This window comes from Hyperolius riggenbachi, chromosome 2 (assembly GCF_040937935.1).
Source record: "Hyperolius riggenbachi isolate aHypRig1 chromosome 2, aHypRig1.pri, whole genome shotgun sequence".
NCBI lineage: Eukaryota > Metazoa > Chordata > Amphibia > Anura > Hyperoliidae > Hyperolius > Hyperolius riggenbachi.
The window spans coordinates 499,929,024-499,945,874 of record NC_090647.1 but is presented as its reverse complement, the minus strand read 5'-3'; the positions used below and the strand labels follow the sequence as shown (position 1 = coordinate 499,945,874).

Sequence of the window (16,851 nt, the reverse complement as noted above, 5' to 3'; positions counted from 1 at the left end):
CGAATAATAGTTGTCCTATCGACAGATTCCCCCACCTGAGTTGTAGATCTCTGCCTCTCGTCCAGAGTAATCATGGGCCTCTTGGCTGCATTTCTGATCAGCGCTCTCCTTGTTCGGCCTGTGAGTTTAGTTGGACGGCCTTGTCTTGGTAGGTTTACAGTTGTGCCATACTCCTTCCATTTCTAAATGATCATTTTAACAGTGCTCCGTGGGATGTTCAAGGCTTTGGAAATCTTTTTGCAGCCCAAGCCCGCTTTAAATTTCTCAATAACTTTATCCCTGACCTGCCTGGTGTGTTCTTTGGACTTCATGGGGTTGTTGCTCCCAATATTCTCTTAGGCCTAGTGCACACCGGAGCGTTTCCGCTGCGGTTTGCGATCTGCTTGCGGGTGCGGATCCGCTAGGGTAATGTATTTCAATGGGCTGGTGCACACCAGAGCGGGAGTCGTTTTGCAGAAACGCATACTCCCGGGCTGCTGCAGATTTTGGATTGCGGATGCGTTTCTGCCTCAATGTTAAGTATAGGAAAACCGCAAACCGCTCTGAAAAACGGCACTTCAGAGCGGTTTGCCAGGCGTTTTTGTTACAGTAGCTGTTCAGTAACAGCTTTACTGTAACAATACATGAAATCTACTACACCAAAACCGCTACACAAAAACGCAAAACGCTAGCTGAAACGCTGCAGAAAAAGCGTTTCAAAATCTGCTAGCATTTTGCGGATCTGCTAGCGGTTTTTGGTGTGCACCGGGCCTCAGACCACCTCTAAGGCCGTCACAGAGAAGCTGTATTTGTACTGACATTAGATTACACACAGGTGCACTCTATTTAGTCATTAGCACTCATCAGGCAATGTCTATGGGCAACTGACTGCACTCCAAAGGGGATGAATAATTATGCACACCCCACTTTGTTATTGATTTGTAAAAAATGTTTGGAATCATGTATGATTTTTGTTCCACTTCTCACGTGTACACCACTTTGTATTGGTCTTTCACTTGGTATTCCAATAAAATTGTTTCAGGTTTGTGGCAGTAATGTGACAAAAAGTGGAAAACTTCAAGGGGGCCAAATACTTTTGCAAGCGTGTGCGTGTGCGTATATACAGTGGAGGAAATAATTATTTGACCCCTCACTGATTTTGTAAGTTTGTCCAATGACAAAGAAATGAAAAGTCTCAGAACAGTATCATTTCAATGGTAGGATTTTTTTAACAGTGGCAGATAGCACATCAAAAGGAAAATCGAAAAAATAACCTTAAATAAAAGATAGCAACTGATTTGCATTTCATTGAGTGAAATAAGTTTTTGAACCCCTACCAACCATTAAGAGTTCTGGCTCCCACAGAGTGGTTAGACACTTCTACTCAATTAGTCACCCTCATTAAGGACACCTGTCTTAACTAGTCACCTGTATAAAAGACACCTGTCCACAGAATCAATCAATCAAGCAGACTCCAAACTCTCCAACATGGGAAAGACCAAAGAGCTGTCCAAGGATGTCAGAGACAAAATTGTAGACCTGCACAAGGCTGGAATGGGCTACAAAACCATTAGCAAGAAGCTGGGAGAGAAGGCGACAACTGTTGGTGCGATTGTTCGAAAATGGAAGGAGCACAAAATGACCATCAATTGACCTCGCTCTGGGGCTCCACGCAAGATCTCACCTCGTGGGGTGTCAATAGTTCTGAGAAAGGTGAAAAAAGCATCCTAGAACTACACGGGAGGAGTTAGTGAATGACCTCAAATTAGCAGGGACCACAGTCACCAAGAAAACCATTGGAAACACATTACACCGCAATGGATTAAAATCCTGCAGGGCTCACAAGGTCCCCCTGCTCAAGAAGGCACATGTGCAGGCCCGTCTGAAGTTTGCCAATGAACACCTGAATGATTCTGTGAGTGACTGGGAGAAGGTGCTGTGGTCTAATGAGACCAAAATAGAGCTCTTTGGCATTAACTCAACTCGCTGTGTTTGGAGGAAGAAAAATGCTGCCTATGACCCCCAAAACACCGTCCCCACCGTCAAGCATCGGGGTGGAAACATTTTGCTTTGGGTGTGTTTTTCTGCTAAGGGCACAGGACAACTTAATCGCATTAACGGGAAAATGGACGGAGCCATGTATCGTGAAATCCTGAACGACAACCTCCGTCCCTCTGCCAGGAAACTGAAAATGGGTCGTGGATGGGTGTTCCAGCACGACAATGACCCAAAACATACAGCAAAGGCAACAAAGGAGTGGCTCAAGAAGAAGCACATTAAGGTAATGGAGTGGCGTAGTCAGTCTCCGGATCTTAATCCAATAGAAAACCTATGGAGGGAGCTCAAGCTCAGAGTTGCACAGAGACAGCCTCGAAACCTTAGGGATTTAGAGATGATCTGCAAAGAGGAGTGGACCAACATTCCTCCTAAAATGTGTGCAAACTTGGTCATCAATTACAAGAAACGTTTGACCTCTGTGCTTGCAAACAAGGGTTTTTCCACTAAGTATTAAGTCTTTTATTGTTAGAGGGTTCAAAAACTTATTTCACTCAATGAAATGCAAATCAGTTGCTATCTTTTATTTAAGGTTATTTTTTCGATTTTCCTTTTGATGTGCTATCTGTCACTGTTAAAACAAACCTACCATCGAAATGATACTGTTCTGAGACTTTTCATTTCTTTGTCATTGTACAAACTTACAAAATCAGTGAGGGGTCAAATAATTATTTCCTCCACTAATATTAATAAAAATAATATATATATATATATATATATATATATATATATATATATATATATATATATATATATATATATATATATATATATATATATATATATATATATATATATATATATATATGTATATATATATATGTATATATATATATATATATATATATATATATATATATATATATATATATATATATATATATATATATATATATATATATATATATATATTTTTTTTTTTTTTTTTTTTGTCCCTTAGTGGTTCCAAACGATCATTTCCAATCATTCATATGAAGAATCATTTGTAAATGATCATTCAGCAAATTGTATCGTTAATGGCCATCTTTAGAAGGTATGATTTCACATATAGAAGAGAAGCTGTGTCCTCACCCACTCCCTCTAGATTGTAAGCCTTTGGCTGGGCCCTCTCTCCTTGAATAGCAGACTTGATTGTGCATGCTTTATTTATTGTGCATTGCTGCGCTATATAAATCCAATAAATAATAAATTAATACCATTTCAGTACCACTAATGTACAGCCTGCAGAAACATATGCCATAGATTGCAGTACATTTTCCAGTTACCTTAAGTTTTGTTCCAACTCCATCCGTCCCAGACACCAGGATGGGGTCTATAAACCCTGCAGCTTTCAGGTCAAAGAGCCCAGCAAACCCGCCAAGCTCTGCATTGCATCCTGGGAAGACATGAAAAACATGATTAATGGCAAGCAGGTCTCTCATTGGCTGCTTTGCTAATGGGAGGGACTTGTATGTTGGGCCTCTGATGAAGAGGTAACACTGTGAAAGAGTGCCATGCCACACCTCTACACACCCCCACTGCATTTGTACCCAGCTGACATTGTAAGGTATGGGACCTCACTCTGTTATTGTTACTCTGTTGTTACTCGGAGTATGCATAGCCCTTTACACACATACAGCTGCTCCAGCTCTCCCACAAGCAAGGGGTTTCTTGCTTTACCAGGAGGTGTATTTCCCCATAACCGACTTCTCCATATCAAAAGTTTTGATTTTTCCTCTAGTGGTTCCCATACCTAGGGAGGGGGCTCAAATCCTAACAATGTATAGCGCTTTTCTCCTGACGGACTCAAAGCGCTCCAGAGCTGCAGCCACTAAGGCCACCCTGCAGGGTTAGGGAGTCTTGCCCAAGGACTGCTTTCTGAATGCATACTGACTTATCAGGATTCGAACCCCTGTCTCACATGTCAAAGGCAGAGCCCTTAAAGTGATCCTAAAGTTAGGGGAAAAAAAAAATACCCCACACAACAACAAACCATATAGCATATAGCAGCATAGACGGCGATATTGTGGCTGGGAACGCGAAGAATCACTCGCGTTCCCAGCCTGTCGGCTCCAGACGGCGAAACCGGAAGTGGCTGCCGGCAGGGAAAGGAGGATCGGATGGACACGGCGAGGGCACCAGACAGCTGCAGGGAGCTATTGGAAGCCCCAGGTGAGTAAAAGTCTTTTTTTGACTTTAGGATCACTTTAACAACTATATTATCCAGCCACTACTATATAATTTACCATAAGCCATAAAGTGTAAAATTTTAGCAAATCGCATTACAAATAAATTAAACACAAACTTTTTATTTAAAGTCTTTTAAAAGCTTTAGGAAATGTATAAACACCATTTTCACACACCCAGGTGTACTAACAGTATATGTAAACATCTCTTGAGATGTAGGGGGAAATTACATTACTGTATATTTATTTAATAAAATAAATGTTCATAACAGATGAGGTCATGTGATCCTGTGTCCAGTCCTCACCCAACCAGGAACGGTTTCCACTCACCTGGCCTGGCTGTGGCTGCAGCAAAAGGCTTGATTCTCTGCACCAGACTATTTCCAGCCTCGATATCCACACCGCTGTCTCTGTAAGTCATGGTCCTGAATGGGAGCGGTACAGGGGGAAGGTTAGTAACCCAGCCACCAAGCACATTATAGGCTGCCATGACTAAATACAAGATTATACAACTGAAAAAAAATTCTGTATAATAATTTGCAAATTAACAGCAGCCATACATTGGTCAGTACTATCAGATCTGACGACTGACTCTGAATAATCTTTTCACTTGCTGCCTGATTCACTTTTGTTTGAGAGAATCAAGCGATACAAAAATCAGGACAGCAACTGAGCTCTGATCTTCATCAGATTTCAGCTGAAATTTAATCAAACGCAACAATATGGTCTGGGTGACGAGATCAATTCTAAACCACTCACAGTGGAAAATCATTATTAACATTTAATATTTATAAGGCGCCAACATCTTCCACAGCGCTATGCCGAGTATATATAGTCCTGTCTCTACAGCCTGGTACACATCGATTTTTGATTGGCCAATCACTGACCAATTTTACTACCTCCATGTAGTACAAGGACCAACAGATTTTTAATACTATGAGCAGATTATGTAGGAAAGCTCTCATAAATGGTAAAATAGGCCAATCAAAAATTGGATGTGTGCACATACCTTAACTAACCCCTCAGTGAGGTACACAATCTAATCCCTACCATAGTCATATGTCCATCGTAGTCTACAGTCGAATTGTGTGCAACACAACACGCTAGGTGACACCATCGCAGGTCAGTCGATGACACGCATCATGTTACAAACACAGCTATTCAGCTGAATGAAATTGCAGGCAAAAGAGGCTTGTGGCCTGCAAAATGTGCAGTTCAGCCTCCTGTGTGAAAAAGGCCTAAAGGTACCAACAAGCATTAGATCCTGGTCTAAACATAATCATTCATGATTACGTTCTGTACCAGCCAGTTCAGCATCCTCTAACCGATTTACCTTTGGAGTGGGGGGCAGCAGTAAGCTCCCTGATGGAATCTGCAACAAAATCTAAATGGGAATGGTGGGAAATGACAACCCCAAACATGGAACTGGGACTTTACTTCATTCCCGCATAGAGCTGAAATGAAGAACTTGCTTTATGTTTAAGTAAAAATGTACTAGTGTGCACTCTTGCTCAGCTTGCTAATTCATTCCCCCCTCCCCAAAAAAAAAAAAATTCTCATGTTAACACCTTGTTAAATTTCTGCCTCTAGCATCTCCAATATCGTTTTTAGAGCAAGAAAGTATCCCGATGTAGGTAGTGCCAAGTACTAAAGGCTTCCCTTCCCAGGTGGAAGGTATTCGCAAAAGTATCTAGCATCACACAGGCGAGAGGTTGCTCCTAAAGGCCAGTTCACTAGGGTGTAAACCAGGGCTTGCCGCATTCAAGTGCTGTCCATCCAAACGAATGGAGGCACTTTTTAAAGAAGGGTAAATATAATTTTGCATCATTCGCTTAAATGTCAGGCTCAATCTCAGTCTTTGTCCTGGCGAGGATTGGCTACTCTTGGCGTTCCTGTGTCTCTCCAAGGGCTGAAAATGCACTGCAATGAGGAAACGCCTCTGAGGACTGAAACCCACTGCAGCCTTTTCTAAGCTTTTGGGATTTGAAAAGCTCTTGCTAATGCAATGCTATGCGTGATTTTTATAAAATCACATTCCTTAAGTGGGATCACACCCATAGCATTACATTAGTATGAGTTTTTCAAATCATAAGCGCTCAGAAAAGCACTCCTAGTGGGTTCCAGGCCTAACCAATGCAAAAAGCTTCTCTGCTTGTTTATAGAAAAGTCTTTAGCATGGGCTAACCAAGATGTCCCCGAAGTCCGTGTGAACTGGCCCTAAATGATGTCACTTCATGTCACCATGGGCAGCACGGTGGCGTAGTAGTTAGCGCTCTTGCCTCCCCGGTTAGAATCCCAGCCAGGTCAATATCTGCTAGGAGTTTGCATGTTCTCCCTGTGTCTGCGTGGGTTTCCTCCGGGCACACCTGTTTCCTCCCACATCCCAAAAACATACAGATAAGTTAATTGGCTTCCCCCTAAATTGGCCCTAGACTATGATACATACACTACACGATACATACCTAGACATATGACTATGGTAGGGACTAGATTGTGAGCTCCTCTGAGGGACAGTTAGTGATAAGACAATATACTCTGTACAGCGCTGCGTAATATGTTGGTGCTATATAAATACTAAAAATAAAAAAGTAAAATAAACTTCAGTAAATTGCCTAAATAAGCAAAATCCAGAACTACTAGTTTACAGCACACCTATAGCGTATGAATTTTACAGAACATATTATATGTAATTACAGCTGTTTCAGCCTCAGTGTAGGGGTTACACAGGACTCAGGTCATGGAAAACCAGGAACAGCACTTTTTTTTTAAAATATAAATTTACAAAAGTGGTAAAGGGAACCAAAAAGTGTTCAGAATCTGCAGAAAGCAAGATGGCCGCCCTCATAAAACAGACAGCAAATGATGCAGTTGTGGCCAGCTAGGATGCAGCATGGCAATGTGTGTAACTAGCACAATGTATTTTGTAGGTTCAGGTTTGCTTTAATAATAACTGCAGTAGTCATACACACTTGTTACTCTTGAGGTAATCAATAGCTCGGAAACCAATGTCCTTTCTGTATATGGCTCCAGAGAAGTGTATGGCCGCCACTCCTTTATTGGCTTCCTCTAGAGCAGAGATCAAGTCCTTCCTGATGGCGGTGACTGTGAGGACACGCCCCCCGCTGGTAACCACCTTCCCATTCTTCAGGGCAGTGCCGGCATGGAACACCTCCAGGCCAAGCTCTGCTGCCTCAGAGAGCCCTGCAACAGTAGGCAGATGTGTTACTACCTCAGCAGACTAAACAGAAATAAAATATTATAATGAATTCCATGGAAATCAAATACAATTGCATAAAATTTGCATCAACTTTGAATTGTCACCATCTTACTGACTCACGATGCTTAACAGAACCATAGGTGCGAAAATTCCACTTCTCATTCTATGATGCACAGAGCTTTAAAGGACAACTGAGGTGAGTGGGATATGGAGGCTAAATAAGCAATACCAGTTGCCTGGCTGTTCTGCTTGTCCTGTTTTTGTGTTATTCAGACACTATTGCAGCCAAATGGATCAGCAGGGCTGCCAGGCAACTGGTATTGTTCAAATGGAAATAAATTATTATTTATTGGATTTACTGTATATAGCGCCAACATATTACGCAGCACTGTACAATAAATAGGATTACAGACAATGATAACAGGGGTGACAGAACAATACAGGTAATAGACAATAGATACAACAATACAGGTAATAGCAATAAGATACACAACACAATGCAGATAGTAGTACAATGCCAGATCATACACTGGAGTGGTAGTGGTAAAAATTACCAGTTCCAAATTCTGGGTAAACTGCATACAGTCAAGTACGATACACAAGGGGAGAGGGCCCTTCCAAAGGCTTACAATCTAGAGGCAGCCTCCATGTTTTTCTCACATCAGTTGTCCTTTAATTGCATAGCCACATAAGAGATAGCTCTTCCACCTTGCAGCACCACATCTGCCCAAATATGGGCCAGGACACTAGCTTTATGGAGTTTCTACGTTCTTCCTGTGTTTGTATAGGTTTACTCTGAGAACTCCAGTTTCCTCCCACATTCAAAAACCTACAGATAAATTAGCTGGTTTCCATCAAAATTGGCCCTAGACTACAGGCTACAGATTTCTATAAGACAGTAGGGGCTTCCCTGTGCTGTGACCCCAAGCTATATGAAAAGGTCACCCCTGATAGGGGACATAAGTTTGCCATATATTTCCTGTGTGAAAACCTGTATGACAAATCCTAGCCAGATACGGGAAACACACCAGTGTTCTCCCCAGGATCAATCAGCCGGGCGGAGCGCCCAGGTAAGATAAGTTACCGCCCGGCTGATGAAATCTCTGTCACTGCGAGCCGCACTCTTCACTGACAAGTGCCCGGCTGTCAGTATGTGCTTCTTCCCCTCTGCACATGAGATCTCGTGCTTCCCGGGCGAGCTCCTGCACTGATTGGCTCAGCGCATGGTAAGAGGTGTGACCATAGCGCTAGCTGCCGTGTCACTGCAGAGTCCAGACTAGGCTTGTGACTGTGTGTGTATAAGCTGTGTGGGGATGTGCTGGGCAGAGACTAGAGGCAGGCAGAGCGCAATCATTGACCGGCTGAACGTGTTAATTTATGTGCACGAAGTTCAGCGTATAAAGCGGGACGGAGCAGTGCGGTGGTCTGATTTATAGCACAGGGGAGAAACACGTGCTGGAGTCATAGGGGAGCTGACAGCAGGATGGAGAAGTGTGGTGGGCTGCGATTTATAGCAGGAGGATCCCGGGCAGGTCATGGTGAGAGATGGAATGCTGTGTGGAGTCAGCCACAATGTAAACTGCAGACTTAACTGTGTGAGAGCCAGTGGCTGTGGGAGCACATAGCTCTCTTGTTATATATGTGTGCTTGTGTCGTGAAAGTCCTGTGTCCTGACTGCAATCCTTCATAATCATAAATAAATCTTTCCTGGACTCCTATGGGTCTGTTCTGCCTATGCAAGCCAGGGAGGAGCTGATATATCACACAGTGCGAGACCCCTCCTCCATACAACCCAAAGAAAGATGGTTCCCTGTCCATTTGCAGCAGCCAGTCATGTACACTCAATCCACTAGCAACACAGTGTGAGGCATCTAGTATGAACCCCTCACCCACAACACCTGCACCAAGGGTGAGATCTCCCTCCCCACCTGATAGCTGTCAGTGGTATTATCTCCACCCACATCCAGTAGCACTCGGCGCAACCTTCTCCCTCACCTAGTATTACCCAGGGTGATCAAAATACCCCACCTGACACTTTTTGTGATCCTCTACAACAGGGGTCTCAAACTCCATTTGCGTCCCTTGATACAATATTTTGTGGCCCTCGCCGGCAAAAGCTTCCTTATAGTTCGCTTCAGTGCTCCCAAGTAATCCGCCGCATCCCCGCCGCTAAACGAGGGCTGCAGAGCCCCCAAATCGCCCGGGGGGCAATCCGCCGGCATTTCCTGGAAGGGGCAGAGCTTTTAGCTCTGCCCCTCCTGACGTCAATCGCCACACGGATCGCCGCCTCTCCCCGCCCCTCTCTGTGAAGGAAGAGTGAGAGGGACGGGCAGAGGCGGCGATGCGCCGCGATTGTGAAATTCCTTATGCGGCCCAGCCTCATCCTGACTTTGCCTCCTGCGGCCCCCCAGGTAAATTGAGTTTGAGACCCCTGCTCTACAAACACACACTTGTCCCAACTCCCCAGCAAACCAATCACCCACCCACCCCGCGTGACCCTCTCCTCCACTCAATGAGCCCTTACTTCCCCACCCGGCTACTTTTTCATGCCACCCGGCTGGCAAAGATTTCTGGGGAGAACACTGCACACACACACCCAACTTTGGCGCAAGCTGATCTGATAGCAGTTATATTGGTAATATGGAGTTATTGATATACTATCTAGGGCCTATAGCTTGCAGCAAACAACTTTAGACCTTCCCCATCTCCTCAAGCTTACGGTACTCTTTCTCCACACCCAACAGTAACCCTCCTACTGCTAACACTCACTGAAACAACCCGGGCACCTTATCAATCCATCGCCACTTGATCACTGTGTAGTGCTTGCCTAACACTTATGCTACGTCTGATTACCAGTGCTTGCCGATCGCTGTGCGGCATTTGCCAAACACTGACACCACGTACCGATCACTGTAGTGCTTAATGTGTAGTACCGATCACTGTAATGCTTAAATTACTCCCCCCCCCCCCCCCCCAAAAAAAAAAGTTAGACCGGAATAAGTTTCGATCCACTGTAAAGCCTCACCTGTAATTTCTAGGCCCTTGGCATAACTACCGGGATATCCCCCACTGGCCATCACTACAGTGACTGCAGCATGGTCCTGCAGCCAGACTGGCATGGAGCTGGCAAGACGCCCATCCAGGGTGGCCTGAATAACCTCGTACAAGTCGCTCTGAAGCAGCGGCAGAATCACCTAAAAAAAACGCAAGACAAAAACTGACCGTTACTCCTAACAGAAAATAACTGTGTGTCTGTTACCCAAAACAGTATTTAGGGGGGATACCACTCCATACTATTTAACACTATATTTAGGAGGGAACAGGGCAAGACTGCAGATCTTTCCTGCAGAGCACTAGAATGAGGGGAGCACTATAGTGGTGGTGCTATGGGGCAGGATGAGAAGAACAGGACAATAAGGGCATTATATAGGGGCAGTAAAATAGGGGGTTATATAACAAGGAACACTGTATGGCGGTAGGCATTGATCCTCCAGTCTAGCGGACGGTGAACTGGTCCTTTATAGGGTGAACTGTTCCTTTATTTAGGGTGTGAGGACCTCCATTTTCATACCTGACATTCTGGGTCTCCGAATCGGCAGTTGAACTCCAGCGCTTTAGGTCCATCCTTAGTCAGCATTATACCGGCATAGAGAACACCTGGAAACAGTTTATGGAGAATAAAGCTAAATAACCTGATGTGGCCACAGATTCTGGAGACTAAAATTATTATGAATCCTGATAACAGAATAATCTGCACCCTGGCTCCTAGGCTTTTATCAACAGGGTTCTGCTATCCTAAAGTGGAATAAGCAGGATCATTACGATAGAACACTTGATTTGCATTCTTGTTTTTGGGCAAATTATTCCAAATAAGGAAGAGTATCAGCATAGCAGCCACATTGGATATCACAGAAAAGGCTTGTTATAGGAGGGGTGTCAAACTCAAAAAGTGGGCCGAAATTGAACACTTTTGACCAAGCCATGGGCCAACCTCTATGCCTAGTAGCCCCCTCCCCTATACAGTTCCCTGTCTAGTGACCCCCCCCCCCCCCCCCCCTCCATACAGTTCCCTTGTGTCTAGTGGTCCTACTATACAGTTCCCCTTTGTCTAGTGGTTCCCTCCTCCCCCATATGGCTTCTCTGGTGGTGATCTTGGGCTCCACCTGCAATCTAGTTTCCCAGGCAGCTTAGAGCGGGCCAAGTATAATGCAAAGTGGGGAAACCACTTGCGGGGAAAATTTGATGGTTTCTGCGGCCCAAATTTAGTCCATGGGCCGGAGTTTGACTTGTATTTATCTGGAACACTTGTGCAGATCAGGCATTTTACTGTCCAGGTTGGAGAATTTTTCCAGGCAACTGATTTGGAAAAGGTTACAGATAACCAGCATTTTTTTTTTTTATTTACTCATTTTAAAAAACTATGCCTGCATGTACCCTTAAAGGGAACCTGGAGTAAAAATTTAAAACAAACACATGGCATTGCTGCAAATAAATAGTATATACTAACCTCACCATCAGTTGCTTTTATAGAAGCTCACCATGTTCTTCTTACAGTGATCCCTTCCAGCTCTGACAATATTTTGTCAGTTACAACTGAATGTGCAAGGTAATGCCCATGTTTCCCTATGGCTCAAATGGGTGATATTACAGTTTAACAGTGTGCGGACCAGGAAGCTGTTATGGGGTAGTGGCCATTTTTAAAATGGAGAACAGAAAATTCCATTGATTACGGTGGACACACAGGATGCAGGAGAGGAGAAAGATTGAGTAGATTACACAGGAGATAAGTATGACCTGTGTATGGTTATTTTGACTTTATTTTTAGTTCAGGTTCTCTTTAAGTAATTTGTTTTTCTGGAATGTTTTTACCATATAAAAGAAACAGCCCCAGACTCACCAATATACGGAGTTCCCTCCTTCCTGATCCCATCCACAGCCCTCTGCAGCACAGTGTTCTGAATCTCCTCCAGCACAGCCCTGGATATCTAAAACAGACATACAAATTATAAGAAAAAAGACAAAAGCGAGCCGCAATAGTCCCAGGTATTGGCAATTGTGGATGCCTACCTGCGGTGCTGGGCAGTAAGCTCCCATCCCGCCTGTGTTAGGACCTTTGTCCCCATCCATCAGTCTCTTATGATCCTGTGCTGGTGGCATTGGTGCTACTGTGACCCCATCAGTGAAGCACAGGCACTGCAACAGAATAAATCATTTTATTATGCATTTATATAGGAGCTGACATCACGGTTGCTCACTGAAAGCAGACATGAACTCAGACGTTCCTCTGCTCTAAAAGATAAGCAACAGCATAATAACCTTTTATCTTTGTTACAGCTGATAGAAATCCTACAATAAATCTGCAGCTTTTCTACTTCCCGCTTTCATGAAAGACATACTGTTATCCTGTGTTTACAAATGACCTCTCTGCCATGGCAGCCAGCTGACACAGGGGAGAGATCAAATTACAACTTGTAATTAGACAATGAGGGGGAATTAGACAGGCTAAACTCTCTAAATACATACAGGGTGCAATTCTCTGTTTTTCTTCTGCCCTGTGTAACAGTTCAGGTCCACTTTAAAGATGAATTATAGCAAATACCTTCTTTTTAAAGAGACCCTGTACTGAACCCCCCCCCCCCCCCCCTCGCCCCACCCCCAGGAGGGGGAAGCCTTAGGGTTCCAATGAGGCTTCCACCTCCCCTGTAGCTGCAGGCAATACAGCATTGGCACCCCCCGAAGTCTCCTGCAATCCTGGCTCAACAAGCTAGATTTATTTACCTTCCCTGGCTCCAGCGGGTTTCGCTGTTGCGGCTCTCAGCACGGAAATAGCAGATCTCTGTCAGGTCCGCTATACTACATAAACGCAGAAGGAGACTTGCGCAGTACAGCGGCCCGACAGCGATCGGCTATTTCCACCTATCTCTGAGAGGAGAGTCGATACTGCGCCTGCGCTGGAGCCGGGAAGGTAAATATTTACACAGGACACAGGAGGACGGGGGAAGCCTCGATAGGATCCAGAGGCTTCCCCCACCCGAGGCGAGTACCCCCCAGGGGAACTTATTCTCGTTACAGGTTTTCTAAACAAACAAAACAACAACAAAAAAAAAAAAAACCACCAACAGTTTTACTTCCCTAGGGCTTCTACCAGCCCCCTGCAGCCATCCCGTGCCCTCACAGTCACTCAGAGCCTCCGGTCCCCCCCGCCAGCTAACTTTTGTTTTCGCTAACAGACCCTGAAGGAGTCGGCGGGCTTTCTGCGCAGGTGTGGCCACATGCATCTTTCATATTCCCGTCCTCAATAGAGTCCTGAACAGGCACAGGACACTATTATGGATGGGAACGCAAAGAAGAATACGTGTGGCCAGGCCTGTCAGCGAAAACGAAACTAGCTGGCGGCGGGGGACGGGAGGCTCCGTGATTAATTGCGAGGTCATGGGACGGCTGCAGGGGGCTGGTAGAAGCCCCAGGAAAGTAAATGGATTTTTTATTCCTGACTTAAGTGTCCCTTTAAGAAGGCAAAATACACTGAGCATTACTTTGTAGTAGGAGGGCTTTTCAGCCTCTTTTAGCCCCCTATACTTTCCTAGTGGTTCTGGGTCACCCTGAGCTGCTTGGATATTTGAGATACCACAGGGATCTCTGCTCTTAAAAGAGGCCCATAATATAATTTGCACGTGGAGAGGACTTTAGATAAAGACAACCATATAAATCTAATAACTGAAATACACACACGTTTGTTGGTTAGTAACTGTACATTGTGAATGGGCTCAAAGGGAAGGGGGGGGGGGGGGGGGGATATGGGATGTATGAAACGATAAGATGCTTACAGACACTTCTTCCCCTTCCAGTAGCTCTTCCACTACTACCGTCTCTCCAGCCTCTCCGAATGTCTTATCCTGCAGGAAGAAGCAGATCAGAGCTCTCTTTATGCGGCACATGTGACAAAGCTATAATGTTGCTATGCTGCCTTTTATACAGAATATTGCAATATGCTAAGCGAAAAAGAGAAGTGATATGCATTATGTGACAGGAAATGGTCTCTTACCTGCATTATCTCGTTCACAGCTGCACAAGCTTCCTCCCGGCTGCCGGCCACAATCACTCCCTTCCCAGCCGCCAGTCCGCTGGCCTTCACCACCAGAGCCTGGAATTTAGCACTAGAGGCAGAACAGCAATGTGACTGTGGGCAATGCTACAGCTTTCCATACAGAAGATTAGACAGCAAATATCTTGGTATAGTCTGCAGCCAAATGTGGAAAATGTGATTTTCCATATTGCAGCACTACAGCTATTGCAGTCTGTACAATAGGTATGGTCGGTAAAATGCTAATAATGCAGAATCAATGCAAGGTCTATGCAGATTGGAAATGAACCAGAGGCAGCAGCTGCTGCATTCCAATGCTCCATTTCCAATCGGCACAGGCGGCAATTAGCAATTGGCCTCACCCACAGCAGTGGCCTCCCAGGCTGCCCTGTTTGTGACTAGTATGGCTACTGCTGCCTCCCTGTTCCTTAAAGCAGTGCAGTGACCACAGAGTATACTTCGATTGCAGGGAGTGAGCAATGACCTCACTTCCACATCTGAAGTGTGCAGCACAAATACTGTGCGCTGCTCTACTGCTCGGGTTCCCACCGGTCTGAGTGGGGATGGTTGGGAACCCAGACAACTTTTGCTACCTATACCCGGGGGGGGGGGGGCTCTGGTGCTTTGAGTCCACCAGGAGAAAAGCGTGATATAAAGGTTATTTGTCTTGTCTTATACTGGGGAGGGTAGGAGGTTTCCACCTTTGTCTACCTACCTATACAGACAGGTTACCTTTTATTGGGGGGGGGGGGGAAGAGAGGGGCCACTGGGCACCTTTGGCTATCTATTATGGGAGGGGGCACAAATTATGCTCTAGCCCTATTACACTGTTCTACCTTTATAGTCAATAGGAGGCTATTGTGTCCCATGATACCTAGCAGTAATAGACAGTGCTGAATCTCTGGTTTAAAGCCAATGGGAGTAAAAAAAAAAAAAAAAAAAAAAAAAAAAACAACACAGATGCTTACCTAAGGAGAGGGAAGGCTCTGGACGCTATAGAGCCTCCCTACTCCTCTTACAGTGCCCTCATTGCAGCACTGGCTTCCCTGTTTGCATCCCCTGCTGTAGGCGGTTTTGGAAGCCTTCGGGGGCCGAGTGCTCCCAAAGATGTGCGGCTCTGTACAGCACCTGCATAAGCACGCAAGTGAGCGTGGTCGCGTAGGTCAAGTCAAGAGCGTGGTGGAGTACGGAGCCACCCATCTTCGGGAGCACTCTGGCTCTCGAGGACTTGCAAAACACCCATTCAGCGGTGACAAGCAGTATTTGACCAATTTGATCAAATAGTGCTACTGGTGAGCCTGCGGTGAAACGGGGATCTGTGAGAGAAGCTGGAAAGCTCTATAGGACCCAGAGCCTTTTTTTGTTTAACAGTTCCCATTGACTTGAAGTTTGTAGTTCTACTGGACACCGGAATTTATTCAATATTTATTACTTATTTACCCATTCGTCATCCCAATATAAAAAGTGTGGTCATATGGATTAAAGAGACTCAGAGATGAATAGAAGTTTTTTTGTTTTTGTTTTTTGTTTAACTTACCAGGGGCTCCCTCCAGCCTCATAAGCACAGTTGTGTCTCACGCTGTCCCGCGGTCTCCCATTCAGCCGCGATCAGCCCCGGTAACTGGCTCAGTCGCGTCAGTCCAGGTCTAAAACGCGGTAGGTCCGCGCATGCGCAGAATACCCAGACTGGACGCCACTGATCCAGTTTCCGGGACTGATCGCGGCTGAACGGGAGACCGCGGGAGGACGGAATGGGACACATCTGTGCTTAGGGGGCTGGAGGAAGCCGCGGGTAAGTAATAAAAAAAAATACATAATATATTAAAAAAAAAAAAAAAAAAAAAAAAAAAAAAAACACTCTTGTTATATTAATCTGAGTCTCTAAGTCAGTCACTTCCCTGGGAAATAAAGGAGCAAAAGGGTACAACATTTTCATTTATTATACATAAAATGTGAGAACCTATTGTACATTTTGCTTAGGGTTCCCCTTTACCAATTGATACCATTTACAAACTCCATCGTGCCATTGGTTGTTTGCCTGGCTGTTGTGTTGAGTCACTTTCAGAATCACTGACCCAGAAGGAGTATGCAGACCAAGTGTCAGGAATCCACTGGCTGCAGGCTGGTGCCAAGTGGGATTCAAGCTACTGAAGATTTACACAACAGACAACAAACAGGAATTCTTTGAGAAGAAATCTTTCCATTCCCTCTACCAGGCTGAGACAGCTGCCACCTGCTGCAGTTATGTATATTCAGCCAGATCACTAGACTTGGATTTTACAAAGAGATAAGGCAAATGAAAGGGCAGAGCTGTATTTGTACACTTCTGCAGAAAATGGCTCCTGTACCGC

General features: G+C 44.9%; 1 protein-coding gene across 1 annotated transcript in view; it reads right to left on the bottom strand.

Moving 5' to 3' along the window:
- GART (phosphoribosylglycinamide formyltransferase, phosphoribosylglycinamide synthetase, phosphoribosylaminoimidazole synthetase) overlaps window positions 1-16,851 on the bottom strand; it is a 50,380-nt gene that overhangs the window by 23,427 nt on the left and 10,102 nt on the right. The window contains exons 5-13 of the mRNA XM_068270463.1: window positions 14,462-14,573; window positions 14,244-14,312; window positions 12,484-12,609; window positions 12,314-12,401; window positions 10,988-11,073; window positions 10,442-10,610; window positions 7,169-7,400; window positions 4,530-4,624; window positions 3,300-3,409 (exon numbers count right to left, since the gene is read on the bottom strand). Coding sequence (XP_068126564.1) covers window positions 3,300-3,409; window positions 4,530-4,624; window positions 7,169-7,400; window positions 10,442-10,610; window positions 10,988-11,073; window positions 12,314-12,401; window positions 12,484-12,609; window positions 14,244-14,312; window positions 14,462-14,573 — 1,087 coding nt within the window. The remainder of the gene's footprint in view (window positions 1-3,299; window positions 3,410-4,529; window positions 4,625-7,168; window positions 7,401-10,441; window positions 10,611-10,987; window positions 11,074-12,313; window positions 12,402-12,483; window positions 12,610-14,243; window positions 14,313-14,461; window positions 14,574-16,851) is intronic.